Source organism: Rhipicephalus microplus, chromosome 1, assembly GCF_043290135.1.
Source record: "Rhipicephalus microplus isolate Deutch F79 chromosome 1, USDA_Rmic, whole genome shotgun sequence".
In the NCBI taxonomy this organism is placed as follows: Eukaryota; Metazoa; Arthropoda; class Arachnida; order Ixodida; family Ixodidae; genus Rhipicephalus; species Rhipicephalus microplus.
Genome location: NC_134700.1, coordinates 173,302,011 through 173,324,803, shown reverse-complemented (window position 1 = coordinate 173,324,803; position 22,793 = coordinate 173,302,011). Strand labels below are relative to the sequence as shown.

Below are 22,793 nucleotides of genomic sequence, written 5' to 3'. Positions count from 1 at the left end.
ATATATATATATATATATATATATATATATATATATACATATATATACCACTTTATTTAACAAAATTATTGATTTTTTGTAAATTATTCCTGAAAAAAAAATTTGGATGAATTAGTTCCTACTGAAGGAGCAATAAATGATTGATATCAAAGAAATTTTTTCTGTAGTCTTTATTGGTTAACTGAGAACCTTTTAGATTAGAGGTTACTGAGCAAATCTTTTCGACTGTACAATGAAATCTTGCATGGCCTCACACATTTTCCCGTTGCTGTGCCCTGGGGTTTTTGCACCTATAGGGATTGTAAGTTTGACGTTGTCACTGGTAATCCAAGGTTTTGTAACAGAATTTCTAGTGATACTTTTCTTAATGATGATAATTACTACGAGAGATCAAGAAGTGTTGCACAGTTTCCTCTTCTCCACAAGAAGAACAGAGCGGGAGAGAGTCGAGCCTGCTCTAAACAAATAAAAATGTAATGGAGGAATACGACAACCTAATCGTGTGATTAAAACTTCCATTTGTCGGTTATGGCATGAGGAGGTTTTCCGGTATGTCTTCAGATGGTTGACATCCGGAGAATTTTTTTTAAAAATGGTGTGGACAATTCTCGCATCATCATTTGCCTCCGAAGTCTAGACGCTACAATGAAGGCCGTTGTAGGAGTAATATTGATAGCTGGTCCGTCTAATGCCGCTTTCGCTCATGAATCAGCTGTTTCATTTAGAGTTATGTCTCTACGCCCAGGCACCCATGCTAATCGCACCTGAGTTAAGGGATTCGGTACTAAGGAGTTGAATTCGCTTAATGCTTACGAATCATAGAATGCCGCGGGCGCACTGCCGACCATGAAGGAGTCCGTGATTATTACGGAGGAATTTTTATGGATGTTGGCAGTTTTCGAAGGGTCAGTACTGCAGCTAAAAATTTTGCAATATGATAGGTGTGACATCTGGAATACGACGGGTAAAGGACCAGTCTAGAACAAGGCAGAATATACCGATGCCACTATTTTCATCTTTCTGGAAAGCGACCATAGCAATGATGATCTGCGCTTACATTTCTAGCAGGTATTCCTGTAAAGTAGCTCTTAACATAATATTCGGTTGGTGTTTAGCGCTGTTAGAGAAAATATCATCAAAGTATACTTGGATAGAACTTCTCGAACTACAGATAGGGAGAACCTTTCTAATTTGCACGGACAATGGGTCGAGAAGGGGCTGTACAAATTTTACTTGAGCTGTGTGAAATCCAGTCTAATGCCAATAAAAAAAATTATACCGGGTTGCGCAATGAAAACTGTTTCTTTACGCCTTAAACGAGATTCTTCAGAAGGCTTCTAGATGACGAACGAAAGTCATCCTTGTTACGCCGCCTTATGGGAAGCAGCAGCACTGCTGAATTATGGCCTTCTCGATTCATTACAACAACGGGAAGGCGGGAGTTAGTCACGTAGGTCGCTCTTGAAGACACAAAAGGCGTTTGTTCACGTGATGCGCGTTTGTTAGATATTACTGCAGACATCATAATCCAGCGGCAGAACATTCAGCTTCGCTATGTTCTGCCATGGTGAAATTACATCGGTCGCAAAACTTTGAACAAAAAGTGTCGAAAACCTATTGCGACAGGCATCAACGCCCGCCGACGATTGGAGTGCGACTAGGGGAGGAAGGTTCAAATAACGAAAACCAAGAACTCGATAGAATTTTCGGAAATAGTAATTGTTTTATATATATCAAAGGTAAATATAATTTACTTCGTGGTTTATCTCACACTTGGCTAAAGGGTTGATTGCCCTATTTTTTTCGTCGAGTGCCATAAATGTGGGGCGTATCTGCACTTGTATTTATATCGGCGCATTGCCGGGTCAACGAGGCATCGCTTACTCTTGCGTGGTGGTTTCGTGCGTACCTTCCATAGTTTATTTGCTTACGTGCTGTTCACTGGCGCGACATTTCAGAGCTGGACTATAGCTCACAGAATGTGTTGATAGCCGCTGCTGTGACTGCTGACTGCCTTTGCTGGCATATGACCGGCGTGCCTCCGCTTTCGAGATGGTGAATGCGGAACGCTAAGCAAAGGAACGATGTGCGAGGTTGCCAAAGTGATGTTCTAAACAGTTCTGTTTCTCTGCAGTGGTAATACACGATTGAGCCGGGTGAGTTTTCGAAATATTGTGCTATTGTGCTCGCGAACACTTGTGTCACAGTTTCTCCATCTGCGACGTTCTGGTGTATATTGCTAGTACATTATTTGGCCAATAATGCAGCCTTCCTTCTTCATTATTTCCTATTTGCCTTTCTAAATTTCCTCTCACACACGCAATCGGCCAGCCATAAAGGCACAATGAGATCACGTATTTATCAAAAGACATGCTAATGTTCAACAATTAATAAAAAAATAGTTCGTGCCATGTAGGGAAAATGCACGATGTCTCCACCACTTCCAGTTTCCCCAACATATTTTACGTTCATTTTTTTTGTTTGCTGTTAGTTGTCACCTTTATACGTAGTTGGCAACGCTGGCAACAAACCGCCGACTGCTGAATACATGGGCCTCGAGGTAAGTTACGCTACCTGCGTACATATACATTGTTTCAGCCTTCGTCACATAAATAACACTCTCACAGTTCGGATCACTGAGCACGACTTCACCAATGGAACCGAGGATGACTTAGGTTTCCGCACCCGCACTTTTTGACGTAATCGCGTGGGTGGAGCGAGACAAAAAAACTTTCTTTTTCGTGTATTCTACAGCTCCTGCTGAAACAAATGCGAAAAAAAAAATACCACGTTGTCGACAATAGTGTTGGTCCTTGCTAACAGTTTTATCAAATTCCGAAGCTTCTTTGGCTGCAATTTAAGGTAAACCTGGTTGAATTGGTTTATGGAAGTGCAAAGAGACTGAACACGAGAAAAGCTGCATACAGATATGACTCAAAAGTAGTTTATTTTCTTGAATGCAGAGCTTTTTTTTGTCGGAAATGGACTGAAAAGAAAAAAAAACGGATGAATCCAGTGATTGCAAGACTCACGCTGACAGACACATCTCTGAAAAAAAAAATTTTTCCATTCTTTTAAATGAGGTGTAGCCGTTGAAACGTTCGAATTCTCACTCCCAGAACGGTGCTCCTAATTTCCAAAAGCCCATCCATATATTTTTGCGCGCTGAAATGAACTACCGAATCTTCAATGAACTATGAGCATAGTGTTACACTTTTTTTATGGTTTGTCAAAAGAGACAGCGTTCCATGGAGATTGATGTCGAGTACTCAGTACTCATTAGCTGAATATGCGCAGAAAAGTTTACTGAGGTAGCGTCTCTAATTTCCATCAATCTATAAACCGAGAGAGCCGATGATGCCTTGTTCGTCTAATCGTATGATCGTGTACGTTTACACTCAGGTGCTCGAGTTTAGACTTCCAAAAGAAATATGGCACCTTTGTTGTTTGCTTTCCTCACTGAGCACCAAACAGAAGAAGACACACCGCGGGCGTATCAGCATTACTGACTCCAAGATCGAAGGAGCGTGGTCAACGTCACACGCGTTCATCATTGGTCGTTCTCACAGCTGGCGCACTGCATCTCATTTGGAAATTTGTTTGCTCTGCGCGACAGTCAACTACAACCCCTTGTAGTCATTGTATTCTGCCCGTTTGATCAGCCCTTGCTTCGGACCTACACTTCTGACTGTTTCGATTTTAGGTTACCGTTGTCAAGAACTACAAGAATTAGTGTATTAGCGCAGGTGAGCATTCCGAGGCGTTGACGATTTAACACCCGTTTCACGTACCGTTGACTGACCAGAGAGAGCTACGTTGCTCGAGTTGGCCAGCCTAACAGGGTCCCACCTCAATGTTCTCTTTCATTTTGTTCTCTATAGACTGTGCGTTCTGGCGCTGCAGTCACATCGGAAAATTTGACTAATAGGTTTTTGTAAAGATTATGAATTTGGACCGTCCAAATCCTTGAGCCAATACATATATCGTCATCTCGTCAAAAAGTAGAGTGCTGGATAGTTTGTATATTGTATTGTGGACAGCTGCGACATAATCTTGTTAAGGTTGCGTGACAAAACGGAATGCGACGTCACGAGAGGTCAAGTAGGAGGAAGCGCAAGCCCTCTGGAACAAATTTGTCACGTTTCAGTCATCCCTTGAAGGAAATCGAGTAATGTTGTTTAATGTGTGAACAAATTTAGAATCGCCATAACATGACATCAGTATTGAGGATAATTTTTTTAAAATATACAATGACGAACGCGATAATTTTAGCATTTAATTTGTCTCGAAGTCTTGATTAGGCACCGGCTGGTGCCGCTCTGTCATCGGGTAGAACACAAGATTGCCATTCTCGTGAAATATTGAGGCGGAAATGTTTTAGGTGAGGCACAGAACAAGCTAATTCATTTCTGCGGCGCGCGAGCTCACGTTTTTAACCAATAGAAGTCGTGCAGAGACCATTCTATATCAATTATATTGGACAAAGGGGCTTTTACATCCATTTAGCGCCCTTCCTTGCCTTTAGCAGGTGACAAAATGATCGACAGCACTGCCTTTTCTCACGTCTTACCGCAAGATCAGTTTCGATGAATCCCGTAAAATGTTGTGTAACCATAGACGTGCAAATGGGGAGGGGTACGGGCAGATGATGGGGGCAAATCTTCTCCCTACTTTGACATTGTAGTAGTAGTAATAGTAGTTTTATTGCTGAAATGACGCCTAATTCTGTGGCCCAATAGTGAGTACGGCACAGCGTCAGTGAAGAGGGAAGCGGGAAATATAGAGGAAAGCAAAGAAGAGTAAGATAGTAGAAAAATAAAACGATGAACAGCCGGGGCCTTGTCCAATTATGGGGGAGGTCAAAGGGGAAATCAAAGTCCGGCAAATAGCGGGTGACATTGTGGGGTAGAGGTGGGCGCTCTGATTAAGCATCGCACCAACCTCCCCACATGGAGAACCCTGTGCACACTTATGATGGTGCCAGCCTGATGTCGTAGTACAGGGTCGGCAGCCTTTTGAGGCCCAGGGCCAAGTTTCCCGAAGCCGACACGCCAGAAAACAAACCGCAAAAAGTGTGTGTGTGTGTAGGGGGGAGGGGTGATGTATGGCACTTTCTGGGAATAGTGAAAAAAAAAAACAGGCGGATTAACAGAAACGTCAAAAAAAGCTGAAGAAATTTAAGTACACGGGATTCAAGCATTTCCGTTTCCAGTGAATAGGCGGCCACCGCGGCCATGTTTCGAACCTGCGACCTTCGTGTCATCAGTCGAGCGCCATAACTACTAGACACCACAGAAGGTTCCCACTCTGCTTGTTTTAACCAAATCAATTCATACGCTTTTCAAATGTGCATTTCCGCGACTCATGAGAACACTGTCAAATGTCGCAACCTGTTTGATTCTGCAGGCTATGAAATACGTGGCACATTAGGCACGCACTTTTGATCTTGTTGCTTTTATTTACAGTCATCGTGCATTGTGATGTTTCTTGGTCAATGAAACCAAAATTTAATGTTACAAATTAATTCGTCTGGTATGAATTTACCTTGTTCTTTTTTCTTTGCTCTTTCTGCATATCTGAGCATGCGTCTTCTGGGTGACTGTGGGGGAAGCCATGGCGAACATTCCTCAGAAATGCGTGGATGCTATGAGAGCAATACACGGCATGAAAGGCATGTCTTCTGATGAAGAAAGGTGTGGAGATTTACCTGTCAATTCGTATATAATATGCTTCACGTTTATAGGTATGAAGGTATAAAAAGTAATTTCTATGGTGGTGGCTGAGCAAATACACACTCTTAATATGTGGGTGGTGAAGAAAGATTTATTAAAATAACGTTCTGTCCATGTTTTTTTTTTTTTTGCCATAGGACATCATAAAACAAGACAGAGATAACTTCGTTCTCGTGCATGCCACAGGATAAGTGCCATTATTCATTGCTTACACTTAGAAGAGAAAACATGAGGAAATATTGATATGCGTGAAATTAATAATCAGCAAACTACACCTAACAGACACTGTATTGAGGTAAGCTTTTATGTATTCCACTGGTGCCTAGCAGCACTCAGTGCCCTTCACAAAAAAAAACAATATTTGCAAAAGTGAAGAACCATCACTACCCTCGATGATCACAAATAAAACTATAAATCTGTGTGCGCAACTACGAACAAAATGTGCCAGGTATAGTGAGAGGAAACGTGCCCAGAATGCTTACAGAAGCACCCTAAAAGAGCGAAGAGTGTTGAGGATGGGAAAAGCGCGTGCACTATGTTTTCACTCATAAAAATGGAACGTTCCTTGACGCACCCTTCGTTCCCAAGTCGCCACCACCCCAGTGCCATGGAGCTGTTAAAGCGAGCAACACCAATTAGCGAGTGGGCTACCGTCCTCACTGTTGTCTCAAGATGCCTATCTCGTTGTCTTCTCCTGACAGCCTTCAAGCTTTCAATGTGCCATGGCTTAAAACAAGAATGCACGAAAGGTTTCTCAAACAACTTTGTATCAGAGCTCCGAAGTGAAAGAGAGAGAGAGAGAGAGCTGGCGGCTTACTTAGCCCTCCCTGTCAAACAGGGCGTGTCGGGCGTCTGGAGAGTGATCTGTTGAAAAGAGCAGTGAGATTAACTTGAAGCATGTCATGCTTTTTGTGTCAACGTGTAGTTATCGATCCCCTAGTAATGATTCGGTACTAATAACACAGCAGAGGGACGGATAAATATTTTAGTATAGATTAACATGACCAGTATTTAACCCCATTCAAAACGGGAACAAAGACCACCAATTTTCAGCGCTGCGTGGTCCCGCTCCATCTGGTCACGTGGTCGCACGAAATAGTGAGGCAAGTTTTAGGTGATATTTTGTCTGCTCAGCACGCATTCCTATATAGGCACGTCTTTTCACCCTACCCCCTCCCCACCCCCTTTGTCATCGCGGCCATTGTCAGTTTCCACAAGTGATGTCAAGAGTTAAAAGAGTAAGAACACTGAAGAACACGGAATCGTGGCAACTCGCGGCGTGGCGAATTATTTTAGGTTTGATCCTCTTCTGAGCAGTGATTCTGAAATCGTCACCGGACCGAGCAGCCACCGGGTAGCTGTAGACGCTCTATAGTGCCACGCTGGCTGGTAAGACATATGAACGCTGCAGCGCGTTCGCGTCAGTTGTCCGCGATGACCGTGGCTTCCAAGTATCACAATCGTGCTGACGACTCCATGACAATTCACCCGCAGCGGCACAACGAAAACGCACGAATCACACGAGCGCGCCACACGGACTGACCAAAACAAAGGTAGTGAAGCCGTTGCTAGGGGGCCAGGCTTCGGCGCCAGATGGTACCACATGTAGACACCACGAGGCATTGCGATAACACTAAAATTGTCGACGTCATCACTGCTCGCATATCGTCCCTCAGTGCCGGAGCCATGGCCAGTGAACACGTCGAAATTCTGTTGATGTCTCATGGCCGCGAACGTGCCGCTGTCCCTTTGAATGCTCTTTGCGCTCGAAATAAAATAACTTTTACGCAACAAATGTCATTCATACTGTGGTCAAAGAACTCATGCGTACCAAGCAATAGAATGAATGCAACATCTCGAGATTGAAACTTGGTGTCACTGCTCCTTTAAAAGACCGGAAGCGGGAAAGTGGGTTGCCTACCCACCAATGGCCGAAGCCGTCATTTCGAACAAGATAGCGAAGTCTGGCGGCCGTCTCTGGCTCATGGTTGCGGTTGCAGGCTTGCAGCTCGTAGCGGCAACAGCAGAGAAGAATGAGATGTGTGGCAGAAAGGAAAAGGCAGGGACTAACGTGGGGAAGCAAAGGTGGAAAGTAAAGCATAAGCCGTCTTTCAACAGGGCAAGCGCTCGTGTGGAAGAAAATTTCAGGTGGATCAGACTTGTCCTACTGCTATAGGTTTCATTCCAAAAGGTCTGAGCTATTCAGTCGACAAAATAAGTTGAATGACAAGTTCAGACAACAGAGCCATACAGCGTACCCTCGCCATTATACCGATATGCATGAAACCAGGGGCCAACACGGGCCTGACTCAGACCCGTGTGTAAGCCAGGCCAGGCCCGTGCCTGATCCACAAATCCGTTACCCGGTTAGACCCGGCTGCGGGTCGGGTGGATCCACGTTTTCGGGCCGGCCTAGGCTCATGCAGCGCTCTAGCGCGGATGCGTCGTAAAATTATCAATTCAATTGTGTTTCTCCTGCACAGCGCAATACCTTTTTGTTTAGAAGTTGATCATGTTCAAGTACACAAATATTAAATGCCAAGTGGTCCACACGTATCCTCGTCGTAAGCTATTACAGCACCCTCACAGCTGGCTAGAAGTTTTTCTGTGCAGATGGCTGGAATGTCGCCGGCTATTGTCTTCAGGGTCCACATCGCACACACTGCGGAAAAAACAACAAAGTGAGGTAAATGAATTCAGTGATTTTAAGACTTGCGGGCCGCGAGATTGGTGCAAATAACGAATAAAGTAGCATTTTAACTCCTCTTTAGGTTCTGACAGATCAGCCAGTTTCGAAAGAAAATGTTGCGATTACGACCGAAATACTCCCAAAGCGGCACTCCGTTGAGGGTCCCTGATAGCACACGTTGATCAGAAGTAGCACTTTCAATTGGCCCACAGCCCTGAGAGCAAGATAATAGCAGTGAAAATAGGCAATTGTTCTGTGTCTTTACAAAATGGGTTGGTGGGTGTGAAACTTTATTGGTGTCTGGCAAGACGCACGTTAGACTCCTACATCGGCACCACTGGGGCACATTGAACACAAAAAATCTGGTATGTTGTTGCGCTTCTATTAGTTGGAGGCATTCTTTCTTAAGCCACCTTGTACTGTCTTCCCTAAGACGAGGAAATGGTTTGATACGAGCGTAGCGGTTTAAACAAAGTGTCCGCGTTGTTAACCTGGTGATGTGCGGAAATGCTTTAATTCCGCACTTATTCTGCGCATGATTAATTATCCTCTGTGCGGAGAGGAAAACTGTTTGCCAAAGAGATGACGAGGGCAGATCATGCAACCTGGGTGAATGTATTTGAATGGGTGCTCTCTGCTTTCATTTCGCTTAATAGGCTGTAGGGTACATCTGAGTAAAAGTGTAGGTATATTGAAGCCGTAGTGGCGCATTCTTGTAAGCGGTGCTCGTTGTGGCAAACTAGTTAACAAAGTAAGTGTGCAGGGACCACCCCCTGAATGGCAGGGCTCCTACAATCAAGGGAGAATGTTCCGACCAAGGCATTTTTTGCCTTGGTCGAAGCAGGCACACACCATTTAGTAGACGTGTGAATACATCTTCATACAGTGTGAGCAACTGCCGGGAAAGGCACGCAGTTAAAGGATTTGAGAACTGCCAGGTACAGCATAGTGTTTTTGTAGAGTTGGAGGAAAAGCAGCTTCACCACTTTACATTACCGGTTACGTGGATAGAATGAAACGCTGTGGTTAGATTGGTAATGCTGCACATTTTTGCATAAAAGTACACACGATTTCATTGCAGTTGGTGCTGATCAGGTAAATCGAGTGGGAACGCCCGCTAAGAGATCGTGTGATTTGCGGCACCAGCTGCCACATTGCCTCCTAGCTCCATGTGAGCAGGAAGTCCAACTACAGGGTGGTTGGTGGGGTTTGCCTGATAGCCACTACGTGCTAATAATTGTCGGCTAGAGGTGACCTCGTAGGACACGACGAGTTTTGATTCATAATGGTGGACAGCTAGAGTTTCTGCCTGTGCCAGTCGCCGGCCATCATCCGGTTATTTTGTCACGTTGTTTGTGGGAGGGTACTTGTGGAAGGCATACGTCTTCTCGAATAGGAGTTGAACGCTATCTTCCTTGATGTTGGTGGGCTGAATATGTAGTTAGGCTAATGGACAGTGACCCGCTACTCCCTATGGGAGTCAGGCGCGGGGATTTTTGTGGTATATCCCTCAAAGTTCCCAGAATTAAGGTGTTCACCACGCCCTGGGCTTGGTGGTTCAATGAATTCAGGTGGAGGGCAAGAGCTCGCTGTACGATTTGGTGAAAGATGGCCTCTCTTCTCGCTATTTAGGTGGAAGCAAAAAAAATAATAGAAATAATCTACTGGCTGCCTGTGCCAGCTGCCAGGCCTCCTTGCACCATGGCCTGCCGTGTTTATTAAAGACCCAGCGGAACCTTCTCGCACTGACTGAGTGAAACACACCAAGCATACGACGTACAAGACTGCACGAGCTCGACCCTTCACTACAACTCCGGCCTCCACCCGGCCTACATCGACGTGCAGCTTCGCCTCTCTATTGCCTTTGGCTGGGAGTTGCTTTCATGAATGCTTACACCCCGTTAATCGGAAAACTGACAGTGCGGCGTGCGATGTTTGCGGCACCGACGAAAATATCGAACACCTGCTCTGTCATTGTCCTCAATTTGCCTCAGATAGACAAGTACTTGACAACGCAATGCAGCGTCTGGATGATCGGCCTATTTCTGCGCAGGTGCTATTACAGCAACGTACACATGCCTCGACAGCCAACAAGGCAGTGAAAGCCCTGCTGTGTTTCCTGAGAAAGACAGGCTTATGTGAACGCCTCTGACATGCGGTAGAGTTCTACACGCTGCAGTGAAATGACTGTCAGTCCCTCCCCCACTCTTTTTTTCTTTTCCCTCTCTTCCCTCTTTCTTGTCTTTCTTGTCCCCTTCCCTAATCCCCCAGTGTAGGGTAGCCAACCGGATGTCTTTCTGGTTGACCTCCCTGCCTTCTCCCTTATTTTGCTTCGTCCCCAGCGGAACATGCAGCTCACTTAGTCTCACGCCTTGCCGTACTTGGCGAATCTTGTGTTTGATCGTTTTGTTTGTATAAAATAAGCTTCAGTACCTGTGCTTCTATTTAGTCCTTGGATTACACCTGTCTACAGTGAAAGGTCACTTTTAGTGACGCACTTTTGTGAGGGGCGTATGTGCATTAATTGTGATTTGGAATGTTACCACTGAAGCCCGCACTGGTGGACCGAGTGGTCAACTATACTCGCGGCTTGTTGTATGTCTGCCTCAATGCCTACGTGTGAGTCTTGTGGGACCTACATGTTGATTATTCAGCGTACAGTGCAGCCAGCGAAGCCAGCGGGAGCATCGTGACTTGTTTGAATAATGAAAGAGACAACAGCGTGTGCTTGCAGCAAAAATCATTCTTATGAACAATAGGTGGTGATGTATTAGCTGAGCAATAGAGGGAATTGCTGATCAGCGAACATGCTTATAGACACAACAATTTATATTGGCGAAAAACTACTACAGCGTCCATAATGTCAAAGGATCCACTGACTACGAAGATAAAGTGCACATTTTTCATTGGCGTATTACTCAACTTGCATAGGTAAGGAGTGCATCATTGTACGAAGACGAACCTTAAAGGAACAATGCTGCGTGCTTCAATAGCAGTATGCAGCATTTCAAATATGAATTCTTAACTTCTGAATTCAGAATTCCTGAACAAAAACGTGATAGTAGAAGTCCATATATCTGAGTTACTAGCCTAAGGAAAACTGGAATTACTTTGGTTATTGAAAAAAAAACAGTCATCGTATTTATTTATTTATCAAAAAATAGCTGTATGTACAAAAGTATGTTAAAGAAATTGTGCAACATTAAAAACTTATTATTTTGTTATAACTACATATAATTATGCTCGCAAAACAGCATACACATAAGGAATAAACAAAGAATAAATTTATTTGATAAAGCAATTGAGAAGAATACGTGAAATGGCAGAGCAATTAGCACACACACTCACTCCTTCCTGCATAATAACACTACGAAAGCTAATTATAAGATATCACGTATGTACTTTTACAATTAGCGTTTGTGCCTTGGCATCAGCAGTTTGAAATTCATGACAACTAGGTTTGTTGACAGGCCTGGTAGAAAGTTTGGTCATTCTAGGTGATTGCTAAATTTATTTCCGCAGGTTGCTTCTGTAAGAATACCAAGGACTGCTATGCTGGCAGTAAACTTACTTGGCTTGTTATCAATGGGGAATTCCATGATGAGACAGTCCTTGTAGTCTGAGAAGAAGAAGTGGCCTTCTAACACGTGGTCATAATCTGTGCAATTGTTAACAATTTCAATGAATGCGTATGCACAACACATTTTGGAGAAGCAGAGGCACGCTCAATGCGCGTTAGGTAGTATGTTTAAAGGCATTTACATCTTGACGAAGCCATCTTAAATTCACAAGTTTCATGTTGTTCGGAGCTTTGCCCACATCTTGTGCCCGTTCTTTTTAAAAAGAAGCAGAGTGGTAAGATACGTATTATTTACTACAACAGCCTAAAAAATTATAATGCCTGGTGAACAAGGCGATTGCTCAAGCGCAAGCACACCGCTAATACGAGAGGCTACCCACTGCAAGAAATGAACAGCAGGTTTGAAAATTACTTTTTGAGCTTTGTAGGTTCTCGCTGTCGAACGGAATTCCCGGACAACAGATGCCCGTGAAAGCAGATTTGTCACGGCGCCGACACCAAAGGGACTAGTGTGGTTCAACCTAGCTCAGTCAAACTTTTATTCCGGTCTTATCTGTTTTACCAAGTATCTGTTAAATTGGCCCCTGGGACTGACCTATGAATAGACGGACTTCGGAAGCTGGTGTTGCGAAAACCCGCTCTTGACGCAGGGCTCACGACCACCGAAATATAATGAATAAAAGTTTTTTTTTTTTCGGGACTGCATTGCGAATCGGAGCTCTCCTAATACGAATAAGGGTGTCTTACTCTTTAGGCTATGCGTAAATGCTTGTTCAAGGTGAAGGGCAGTGAAGTAGGCATTTTTCGTGTCGGTGTAATAATTGAAGTCTTCATGTATCGGATGCTCCTGGGGGAGCCGTTTTCTTTCTTGCAATGCTTAGATTTATGCCGTTGCCCACAGGAATTACACGTCGGTCTTCATGAGGTGCGGCTGAGCAATTCGTGAAAGCTCCTTCACAAAACGTTTGTAGTTGGCACACAAACTGCGAGTGACTCGGAAAGTTCGCCTCGCCAACGATACCTGCATTGAGCTCCCAATTTCAGCTTCCGTAGCAGTATTTTGTGGCGGCTCTCAACAATGTCAATGTCTCCAATCGCTGGCCATAAACTTTGTTAACGCGACTACGTGAAACAGCTCGTTTCGCGAAAATTCCGGAATCGGCGTGTATGTAAGAGTGGACGTTGTTAGTTGTCAGCGAAAAATCATCTTCTTCGTGACCGAAAGAAAATGAAAAATATCCAAATAAAATAAAGTAGGTTTCCCGGTCCCAGTGAGAATCAAACTCAGGCCGTCAAGGGTGACGGATCGATCGAATACTGCCGATAAATTTAGTACTGTTCAGCGCAGGTGCCTCTCCAGTGTTCATAGAATCCCCTTGACTCTCCAAAAATCAAAATTTTATTATCGTAGGCATACACATGCACTTCAAGACCATATTTACCATCGTTGACAGTGAACTCCACTGAGTCAATTGTAGGACCAGGCTTGATGTGGTAGGTAATTTGGCGGCTGTAATAATTATCAGAAAAATTTACACGCTAAAGCGCAGTATTTTGACCCCGATACAAAAAAAATTTGGAGAACATCTATACATTGCAAAAAAATACAAGTGAATGAATAAATATATATACTTTATTTATTTATTTATTTACTTTGCTTCGCGATGGTGGTCTAGTGGCTAAGGTTTTCGGCTGCTGACCCGCAGGTCGCGAGATTGAATCCCGGCTACGGTGGCTGCATTTTCGATGGAGGTGAAAATGCTGTAGGCCGGTGTGCTCAGATTTGGGTGCACGTTAAAGAACCCCAGGTGGTCGAATTTTCCGGAGCCTTTTACTACGGCGCCTCTTATAATCATATGGGGGTTTCGGGACGTTAAAGCCTACAAATCATTTGTTTATTTATTTATTTATTTATTTATTGCATACCTGCATTGCCCCATTGGGCATTACCGCAGGGGAGTTACATATAAAAATATACGAAGTAAACGCACTCACAAAGCATAGCAAAATACATCGTTCTCCAAAATGTTTACAACGTCAGGCGATAGAGCATTCCATTCTCTAATGGCTCGTGTAATAAAAAAACAAAACTTAAGACGTTACCTCTAAAAGAGAATTCGCCAACTTTTAGTGCATGGTCACGTCTCGATGAAATGTAAACGGGTAACTTGATATACTTTTCTAGCTCATTGCCGATTTTAAAATTGCACACAGCGTGAAAAAATTTCAGTCTAAGGTTTTTTCGGCGATCTTGCATAGCCTACCATGATAACTTACAATCGCTTTCCGCCATGCTTATGTTCTGTAGCTGTTGATCATCTAAATTCTTGATCATCTAAATCTGCACATTTTTTTGAAAACCACCTGATTCTTGGCCAATCCCCTGTAGTGGGTATACGCCATGGGCAACAGGTGAACGAGAACAATTTGCTACGTCAGCTCTATAGGAGATTGATCATCAAGGTGCCGAAAGGACAAGAAAGGAAGAAGATTTCTCTAGAGGGTGTGTTCGGAGTGCTACGCTAAATAGAGGATCACCCGCGTTAGTATTACTACATTAAAATGACACGCCTTGTGCCTAGTTAAGAGTTATATTTACGCGGATGCGTTTGGAATTGACCAAGATGTAGGCACAGCGGAGAGACAAGCCTTCTTCTTTGTCATCTTCCGTACGCAGAATGTTAGATATGTCAGCTACGTAAAAAAATATATGATCATTGAGGTGCGTTAAGAACAAGACGAAAAAGACCTTCGTATAAATTATAGTGTGCGCTCAAATATTTAGGCTGTATGTTTTTCCCACTTTACGCCTATATACGAGAGCTAACATCCTACGACCGAATGCAACCACCCGGTCCCATAAAGTGCTCCGTGCAAAACAAACAGCCAAGTAAACGAAAAACAGATAAGCATAGAACGAACTGAAACAAATTGACCTAAACTACAGATTTGAAGACCGATCTAAAGAAGGTGGAAATATTCAGCTACCCCCGCTTGGCAGACACTGAAGAAAAAACGAAGCTGGTGGCATGCGTAGTGCCTGAATGAAGTGGAATGAAGTTTTTTAAGTGAAGAGGGTGAACGAAGTGGTAACAGTTGCGAGAACAGTACTGCGCGTCCTTTTGAATTGGGGGAACAGTCAATCGTAGGAGTGATGTGAGGAGTGGTATATTATCGCAGTGGGGCTTGCCCACTTGTTTTGCGTAGTCAGCAGGATGCAGTGATAGACAGGTTTTTTTATTTTCATGCCAACCGGAGAGATTTTACCATTCTGCAGTGAAGCTCTCTTATGCCAAATTGTGAATATATTTTTAAACACGGCTGGCGATATTCTGTCTAGGAAAAGTGGGTGGACTGCGGAAAGCACTTTTCAAGGAGGCTAACTTTCTGCTTGCAGTATTTATCTATAGTATGCACGCTCAAAATCAACAATGCTCGAAAGCATTCTTTAAACACAGCTTTGTAATGACCCTTCGCACTAATTTTTAACATACCAAATGTTATGGATGAAGAAGCATCCGTGCACGCGGTTCACAAGTCCATCAAACATTTCAAAAGTTTCACTGACTATTTCACTGAGAGCCATGTTGTCACACTTTAGGTACATTGTAATATTCTCTACGTAGCAGTAAGCACGCGACACGTAGGTCGGAGCTTACTTGAGATCGTATGTGGTGGCTTTAGTAGCATAGGACATACTAAATAGTACGAGGTCTCGCTTGAGCTGGTGAACGCCGCGTCTGAGTGCAGCTAAAATAAGATAGCCACTTTTCCGTATATTCATGGTGTATCACCTTGTGTGGAAAAACAACTGAATGCGCTGATTTTTCCGCTGCATTCAGTGGTTTCTTGAAGTTATCCGTCTCAGCGGATAAAAACGATTATAAAAGCTACGTCCTGTGACTGGAAGAAACAATGGGCGCCAGATAAACAATCACCATCAATACTACAAAAGTACACGGTGTGTCGCCTACAAAATAACACTAACCTGTGGTAAATTTCATGTCGGGCAAACAAGCAAATGCGTGAACTGCCGCTTGCGTGAACGTAGCAACAAAGTCTGCCCAATAAACAAGGGACACTATCTCTTCACTACAGCACGCATGACACCGCAAAACACTAACCCCATCCCATTTCGATGTGGGTCGGGCGAACCGGATCAAAGTCCGTGCGGTAATTGAATGAAGCAGTGGAGAATGATTGATTGGTACAAATCGTGTACCCGTGTGACCACTCGCTTGAAAGCAATAAGTCTAATATCTGCCCCATGCACGTGAGAGGCAGGTGTGATGTAGGCTGTGCACATAAATGTTTTATGGTCTTGCTGTTTTCTCTGCTTTCATGGGTATCTGCCTCTCGGTCAGGCCCACCATGTTGTTTATTTTCTGTCTTGGAGTATTAAATTTGCACTTACACGCGGATTTAGAGAACTATAGGCATGGGGTGCCACTTGTAATTTTCTTAGTTACGAAGCCCCGCCATGGTGGTCTAGTGGGTAAGGTACTCGGCTGCTGACCCACAGGTCACAAGATTGAATCACGGCTTCAGCGGCTGCATTTTCGATGGGGACGAAAAAGCTGTAGGCCCGGTTGCTCAGAGTTGGGTGCAAGTTAAAATACCCCAAGTGATAGAAATTTCTGGAGCCCTCTACTACGGCGGTTCTCATAATCATATGGTTGTTTTAGGACGTTAAACCCTACATATCAATCAATCAATCAATCAATCAATGAAATCTTATTTAAGAAACCCTAAGTAAGGCTGAGCATATCTTGCTACTTGAGGTCATGCTTCTTTATAGGTTGTGCACATTGGGTTATGTATTGATTATTTGTGCTCGAGGAAAATTAGCTTACATTTCACCGTTGAGGCGTTTCATAAAAGTATCAAACACAACTCTGGGTGGGTCGTTGCTGTATTCTCTTCGAACTGCAACCATGCAATCAAGGTCTCCATCCCAATCAGTGTCCGCTAGAGCAACCGCATAAGGAAACGCTGCCATAGCCTGGAATATAGAAATTGAACTCCGTGAAAACTCGGCATAACTTTGATTAGAATATACATTGTAGAGATACTCCAAGTAAAAACTTCTCAAATGCGTCGCCATAGATGTCTTTATAGAAGTGTAAGTCCAACAACTTTTTAGGGCGCTTACCAAATGGTCAAGTTATTTAATAAAACACCAACTTTTAATTCTCTCCTGTAATAGAGAGACTATTCTGTATTGCAGTCCTTAAATTGAAGTTGAAACATCGCTGTTATCAGGAAACCTTGATAGATATATGGTGTTCAATGTCCCAAGAACACCATATGTATATGATAGACGCCGTAGTGGAGGGCTCCGGAAATTTCGACAACCTGGGGTTCTTTACCGTGCACCCAAATCGGAGCACACGGGCCGACAACATTTCCGCCTCCATCGGAAACGCAGTCGCCGCACCCGAGATTCGATCCTGTGACCTGAGGGTCAGCATTCGAGTACCTTGGCCACTCCACTCCACCACGGCGGGGCCATCAGGAAACCTGATTTGACAAGCTGCTAATTAGCACAGCAACTTTCTCAGAAAAACGCAGCTTGCGTGTGATCACCTTATAGTCGTTAGTGATTCGAGTGATATAATTGACAAGCAGGTTCTAATCCACTGTAACATGATGCACAACATTATGCTGGACTAAAAAATGTCGTTGAGCATAAAAAAAATCCACCATCTGTATTTCTGTATCTGTATTCTGGGATAATCTTTAGTGTTATCGTGCAAGTACCTCCGAAAAAGCCTGTTACATCCAAGTCAAATGTATATGAGTATCAATATTTGCATTTCAAAATATGTCGCTTAGCATCGCTCAAGTTCAGCTTCAGTGTAGCTTCAGCTGTGGTGAAGTATTTCCGTAACAAGCACTTTTCTTTTAACAAGCACCAACTAACCCAACACTAAGTTTAACTGAAGTATTTGCGCCGGACATAGATTTTATTTGCGATGACTACACGACCCTTATTTCTAGAGAAAGCTTGTAAAGATTTCCAGTATCGAGAATAACACCCGTATTACATTGATAACACTACGAACACCGCAAAAAGACATTCACATGCATCGTTTTTGCTCTCAATGCATGAACTTTCTACTAGAACTGACATCTTAAGTTGAACGAAAACTGAAGTCGTTTGTCACTGTAAAACTTCAATCAATAGTGTGACAAGCTACGTAATTATCTCTCGTCATTAGGGTCCGCTAAGCATTTTCTATTTTACAGCACTCACGTATTTATCCAGTAACACCATATATACACGCACGTCATGTTTTTTATGACCGCAATCGCACGCGAACGTTGACCATGTCACATATTAGAAAGAGGTGCAACGGTTGCATTAATATGAAGGGAAGTCCTGAAAAGCATGACTTCACTGCAAGGTGTCGTTTAACGAGTTCATTTCAAGCAACTTCTGCTTTTAACTGAACATGTCGTCAGCCTTGCGCCTACAGCCATACGGCCAGGTCTGCAATTGTGTACGACGCTGCTACGCTAATGAATGAAAGCTGTTGTTTCAGCTGAAGTCAGCTGAAATGCGGAGAGCACCACATTGTTTCAGCTGTAGTCTCGTGGTGCTCTCCACATTTTAAATGTGGGGCATTTTCGGCATTCTTCAAGCACTTTTTAAATCAATCAATCAATCAATCTATCTATCTATCTATCTATCTATCTATCTATCTATCTATCTATCTATCTATCTATCTATCTAGCCACCTACGTCTAGGTGCTCTCGTGATCACCACCTTATTTGGGGTGAAGCACAATTAGTATGGGTGGGCAACATTGTTTCACGAATACGACTCATTGGTCATGACATGAATAATAGGGAGTTTTAGAATACCGTTTGCAAGCGCTGCGGGCGTTGAGGGCGTAGCAGGTGCCATATGAGTTTTAGAATAGCGTTTTCCCTGCTGCGATACGCAACGCACGATCGCAGCGACACCGCAGCCTCGAAACCAGCGCTTGCGGGCCACATGCGGGCCACCATCACCGCACGCAATTTTGTATTTTTGCGTGCGGTCAGCGAACGCGAACGCCGACTCGCGTTACGAGGCATGCGCAGTGGACAGCGATCGCACCGCAAGGCCTCGCGGTGTGCTATTCTAAAGCTCCCTAATGTCACAATTCTGTCGCGTATGTCGTCAAACACTCTTCACCAAACAGTGGCAAATACCCGGGAGCAGGCATGTGCCACATGCACTTCATATCTACCCAGAAACGGCGAGAACACACATACGTAATTTTAACACATGAGCGTTAAGAAAAAGACTTGCATTGGTTGCGTTGACCCGAGCAATGTATAAAAAAAAAGTCAGGGTCAAAGCAGGAACCAATGTCCAGCATCCTGCGTGCCACCAAATATTCTACCACATAGCCACGCCAGGTCTCGCAACTGCTTTTCAAATAGATCGTAGTGTTCGTGAAGCGTCCATCTAAGACGCAGTAATTGCTATCCAATTTTAATTCGATAGCGCTAAAGAGCTCGTTTTGCAGAAATTTCTGTGTCGGCGTCGGTGTTGGCGTCGGTGTTGGCGTCGGTGTTGGCGTCGGTGTTGGCGTCGGTGTTAGCATCGCTGCTTTGAGTGAAAAATCGTCTTATGCATGACCTAAAATTGAGAACGACGTAAATAAAATAAAATTAAAGAATCATCGAGCAGAGTGGGGTCAAACAAGGGTTGCTGGGGTCTGAGTGAGATTTTAGCCTGGGTTTTTCGTGTGGAAAGCAGATGTTCCTCCACACGGCCATGCCTCTGCTTGTGAAAACAGCGAAAAGAACTTCCTCTGCTTGGGCAATGCAGTGGAAGTACCTTTTATCCTTCCCAAACACACGCGTCCTGTATATATGCTTCACAACGCAACATGAAATATTGGAGAAATATTGCATGGTCAAGCGTCCATTACCAACGGGCGTCAGAATATGTATTCCTCATAATGGCTGCATTGTTCAATGGCGGTACCCCACTACAAAAGGCACACACGCTACTGCACCTATCTTCTTAAGGCCACGTAGCGGTGCATAGTAAATTCGAAAAGGTTTCATGCACTAAGTGTTTGAAGTACGCCGGATGTCACTATCGCACTGTGCTTGAAGTACGCAGGAAGTCGCTATAACAGGATGTCGCTCTGCATTCAACTTGTGAAGGCGAAATTTTAAAGCCCCGTCATTCGCTATAATCATTACATACGTAGTCCTACAATACAGCCGTCACGTCGGGTTAAGATCAACAATAGTTAAGCTCAATGAACTGAAGGTGATTTACAGTTTCTGTCAACCAAGGATTGGGGCAAACAGACATTGGTAGATCTAATTCGAGACCGGTAAGAAAAATTTACACCATCTTCTAAAAGGGAACCTAGATGGGATGTGAAGTTACAGCGTTGCGCATGGATGGTGTGACGGGTTGAACGGCGCTAACGTGGCTGCTGCCGTGAGCGCTAGAGGATTCGCGATCGGTGGTAGCGGCAGGTGTTGCTTGAGGATTTGATTGATCTGTGGATTTTAACGTCTGAAAACCACCATATGGTTATGAGAGATGCCATAGTGGAGGGCTCCGTAAATTTCGACCACCTGGGTTTTTTTAACGTGCACCCAAATATGAGTACACAGGCCTAGAACATTTCCGCCTCCATTGGAAATGCAGCTGCCACAGCCGGGATTTGATCCGACGACCTGCGGGTCAGCAGCCGAGTACCTTAGCCACTAGACTACCGCGGCGGAACAGGCAGGTGTTGCAGGCAAACGGAGGAGGTGGCAGCTGCCGGCGCTGTGGAGAGCGCGAGGCAGGCGACAGAGAGAGTGATGCCAACGCACTCTGACGGGAGCGTGACGTCAACGCGCAGCTGCGGCGCGACCTACATGGTACCGCTCCAACACCTGAGGCAAGCGAGCGCGGTGCGGCACGTTTGTACGAACGCATGGAAGTACAGTATTGTATACGATAGTCAAAGAGCTGCTTCACATTAAAATCAGTGCATCTCCACAAAATTATTGACTATGAGTGAGCGAAACTATAGGTCCTAAGGTTCGTAATGTCTATGTTGAAATCGCCGACTGGTACAAAGCACGGACACCCGCGCATGGGTGCACAGGTGGGCGGGTCCAGGGATGCACTGACGATAGCAGGCATGCACGGGCGGATGGATGAACAGATGTTGGATGAATTATGGATGAATGAATGGACGTACGGACAGATTAATGGTGCGAGTGATCATGTATTGGCTGTCGTATAGTTAAAGTCACGTGTGTACGCATATTTTTTCGTTTTTTTGTTGTTGTGTTGCTGTGCATGGTTTTGTGGGGCACGATGGACACTAACAAGGTCATCGCTGAGGATCTTCGCCCCTAAAAGCTGGCATCGGCAGCCTTGACCCATGGAACGCATAGACGAAATTTCGAAAAGTCTAAGCAGGAATCGAACCCCGGCATTCTGCGTCGCAGCCAAGTATATTACCTCAGTGCTACGCCAGGTCTCGGAACCGCTTTTGAAGTAGAGCGTAATGTCTGTGAAACGTCAATTGTGGTTGCAGTGCTGGATATCCAATCTTATAAACATTACATATGAACTCCTATCATACAGCTGTCACGTCAGGTTAACTACGAATCTGCTGAAGCACCATACACTGAAGCTCTTTTATCTAGCAGTGTCCACGGGCATCATCCTCGCTGGCACAAGCGCTACATATCAGCTTACCGCTTCTGATTTTGCTAATACCTATGTTGGTGCTGGCGTCGTTACGCAACAGTAACCTTGCAACTGTTTAACTTATACGTGTCCGCACAACATTACGCACAGGTGTTGACGCTACCTTTAGTGTCATTTCGTAGCGTTTCTTTCAACAACAAAATTACAACACAGTCACCTTGCCTCCGCATGCTTCGCATAACATCGATTCCCTAGGTAGGTGTGATCTGCCGAATTTCAGGACATATTTACACTTTTTTGCGGACAGAAGAAGGTGCAGCGCCCACACGTGGGTCCTTTGGACTCTGTTTCTTAAGTTATTTACCAGCTAAGCACTAAATGTACGTAGAACAAGTCAGCGCACGTAGAAGTGCGCCCACGATAGGCCAGCATCCACCACGCCATGTCCGCGTAACGAAGAGAAACGATGAACATGATTGTCGAATTTGCTTTAGCGGGTGTAAATGCTTGTCCCGTACTATAAATTGCAAAAGCATTTGAATACCTTGAATGCGTCAACGACATCGTCCTTCGACTGATGATCTGCTGCGAGGCCTAGAAGTATGAAGAAAAGTTTGAATGCTAATATCTGGACGAGTATAGTTCGTGAAAACGCTGCCATTTCACGACCCAGTAACACGGAGAGAACTTGGTGCCTCAATGTTCCGAGTCACGGAGTTTAAGTCTGTGAAAGCTGGAAGCAGCTATTTGAACTCTTGTTCGTCAAATTCCAACTGATTTTACCTTTGACAATCCAATTATTGTCTTACATTTTCCCGTGATGTGCTGTTGTTTAAAAAATGAAAACGTTTCACGCAGGCACATGAGGGTTGTATGAATTTCTCCTTTCTCCCCACCCCTTCTTTTGCCCAACTGATTAATGGTCCACACTTGTACAAAATGAAGCAGGACGTAAAATGGAATATTTTGCCGCCGTTGTCATGCAACACCTGTGATTTGGGGCTCAGAGTGACGGTCTCGGGTGTCTAAATATAGGTTGAGTGTCATGCACCGTCACAAGCCTATTAATGTGAAGAGTCTCTTTTGTAGCACACCTCGAGTCATGCTACCATTGTTCTTTT

The 22,793-nt window shown here is 44.3% G+C and overlaps 1 protein-coding gene across 2 annotated transcripts; it reads right to left on the bottom strand.

The window, feature by feature from the left end:
* Nucleotides 1–5,803: 5,803 nt before the first annotated feature.
* On the bottom strand, nt 5,804–22,411 carry LOC119178358 (uncharacterized). Of its 2 annotated transcripts, XM_037429554.2 has the most exons (5): nt 22,217–22,411; nt 16,855–17,003; nt 13,444–13,511; nt 11,993–12,079; nt 5,804–8,394 (listed from the first exon to the last, which is right to left on the bottom strand). In XM_037429554.2, exons 1-5 carry the CDS (start codon nt 22,331–22,333, stop codon nt 8,264–8,266), a joined length of 552 nt encoding a protein of 183 aa, XP_037285451.2. In that variant the 5' UTR covers nt 22,334–22,411; the 3' UTR covers nt 5,804–8,263. The 2 variants fall into 2 exon arrangements, with proteins under 2 accessions (XP_037285451.2, XP_075744377.1); XM_075888262.1 differs by lacking the exon at nt 16,855–17,003 and having other exon boundaries at nt 22,217–22,368.
* Between the last annotated feature and the right edge of the window lie 382 nt (nt 22,412–22,793).